Source organism: Eimeria necatrix, genomic scaffold (assembly GCF_000499385.1).
Source record: "Eimeria necatrix Houghton genomic scaffold, Enh_scaff3288, whole genome shotgun sequence".
Classification (NCBI taxonomy): domain Eukaryota; phylum Apicomplexa; class Conoidasida; order Eucoccidiorida; family Eimeriidae; genus Eimeria; species Eimeria necatrix.
In genome coordinates this window covers 1-1,690 of record NW_013653816.1, presented here as the reverse complement: position 1 = coordinate 1,690, position 1,690 = coordinate 1, and the positions used below count along the sequence as shown (strand labels likewise).

Here is a 1,690-nt window from a genome sequence, read left to right as displayed (position 1 = left end):
GCAAGAAGTGTTATTCCCAGGTGGCGGTGTCAATTTATCCGCAACTAGGCATGTCACCCTTTTCACCCCGCGGCTGATTTACCGGGGAAAATTAGGAAGGGGAGGCTAATAGCATTGTGCAAAAACATAGACTTAATAGTTAGTAAAACGTAGAATTGGAATGCGTAACGCAACAAAGTCGACACGCCCACACAAAGGGGACCGTTCTCTTTGTTTAGATTGGGGTTTCAACTCCTCCTCACCTGTGTCTTGCAAAGCTAAGTCCGTAGGCAGTCTTGAAACAATTCCCTACAGTGTGAAAAAGGGTTCGCTAGGAGGAACGCTTGAGCGATGACGATTTTGCAGTGAGGCCCAAGCAGGCTCAATGAGCAATGGTCCAGACCGTTTTGTCGCTTGATGACACAGCCCGTGTATGCCACGCTCCAACTTCGCCAGCTTTTCTCAAGACAAATATTTGGTTTTTTGAATTTTAATGTTTGTTCCTGCACTTTATCTCCAAATGCCCTGAATTGTTCCAAACATTTTCTGGTGAGCACCGTTGGGGACGGAGTTGCCGGAGGAGTCACGAGACCGTCCTCCCTGCTCCCTTCATTTCATGTATTTGGACGTCCCCACACCACAGCGACAGAAATGCCATTGTTTCTGTAATACGAAACAGAAGTGCGGGAAGAGACACAACTTCAGGCCGCCAATGCAGGCTAAGCGTGGAATAGGATGTCTCCACGTGGGAATCCCATCTGGACTGCCCATCGGTTACTTTGTGTCTTTGTTTCACCACACATTTAGCTTGCTGGGCCGCAGCTGCATCCAACTATTTGACTGCTGTGCGCAGGGTCACCGCAGCACTTGAGGCAAGCTGCTGACCTTAGGTCACTTCGGCAGTGCATCTCCCGAGCATCTTTGAGGAGCACAACTGGAAAATGGATGGCTGCGGCAGCCGCTTTCTGGTCCCGCTCGCCCTTATGCTCACGGGATTTGCCTTTTCGTGGTTGCTTGTGCTGAGACCTGAGCCAGCAGCAGCAGCAGCAGCAGGAGCACCGCGCTCACCTCCATCTTTAGCGGGAGGTCACGCCAATTCCCGTGAAACAGAGAATAGCCGATGGTATCAAAAGCCAAAGAGAGGTCAAAAGACCAATGACCTTCCTGTAGGTTGGCTGAAAGAACTGTTAGAAGGACGCGGGGCGGCATTAGGGAAGCACGCGGCCGAACGCCACAGTACTCACGCTACCAAGGAACAGACGCCAACACCGTCAGTATCTTACCACATACAGGTTCTACCAGAGAGCGTTTTTTCAGTCGGAATGGCCACATTTTCTAGTAATGTTCAACGTGCCCTCAAGCAGCCCCAGATGGTGGTGGAGCACTTCCACGACGAAGACGCAACGAAAATAACGGCGTTTCCGTCAGCAGGGTCGCAAAGATCCCGTAGTCCTTCTCCTGAAGGCCTAGTCGAGAGTAACGAACCAAGTATGCAGTCTCCTACTCTTGAAGAGGGAGAGGTACAGCCGCCTAACCTTCCCGGCATGAAGAGGCAAACAGTATTCTATCATGATGAGCGCTTTGCCCCTCTGTGGAGACCAGATGCATATGAAAGGAGGAACACAGGTGATTTGCAGAATAATATATGTTTTCATTTGACACTTTCACTGGCTAATGCGCGGCATGTTGGGTGTTATCATCAGTGTGGGGA

At 50.5% G+C, this 1,690-nt stretch overlaps 1 protein-coding gene across 1 annotated transcript; it reads left to right on the top strand.

Annotated features, from left to right (window-relative positions):
- Positions 1-920: 920 nt before the first annotated feature.
- Positions 921-1,605, top strand: ENH_00043930 (hypothetical protein; the record flags this gene model as incomplete). Its single annotated transcript, XM_013580899.1, has 1 exon — positions 921-1,605. A coding segment is annotated over one exon (685 nt), but the record flags the coding sequence as incomplete, so codon positions are not given.
- Between the last annotated feature and the right edge of the window lie 85 nt (positions 1,606-1,690).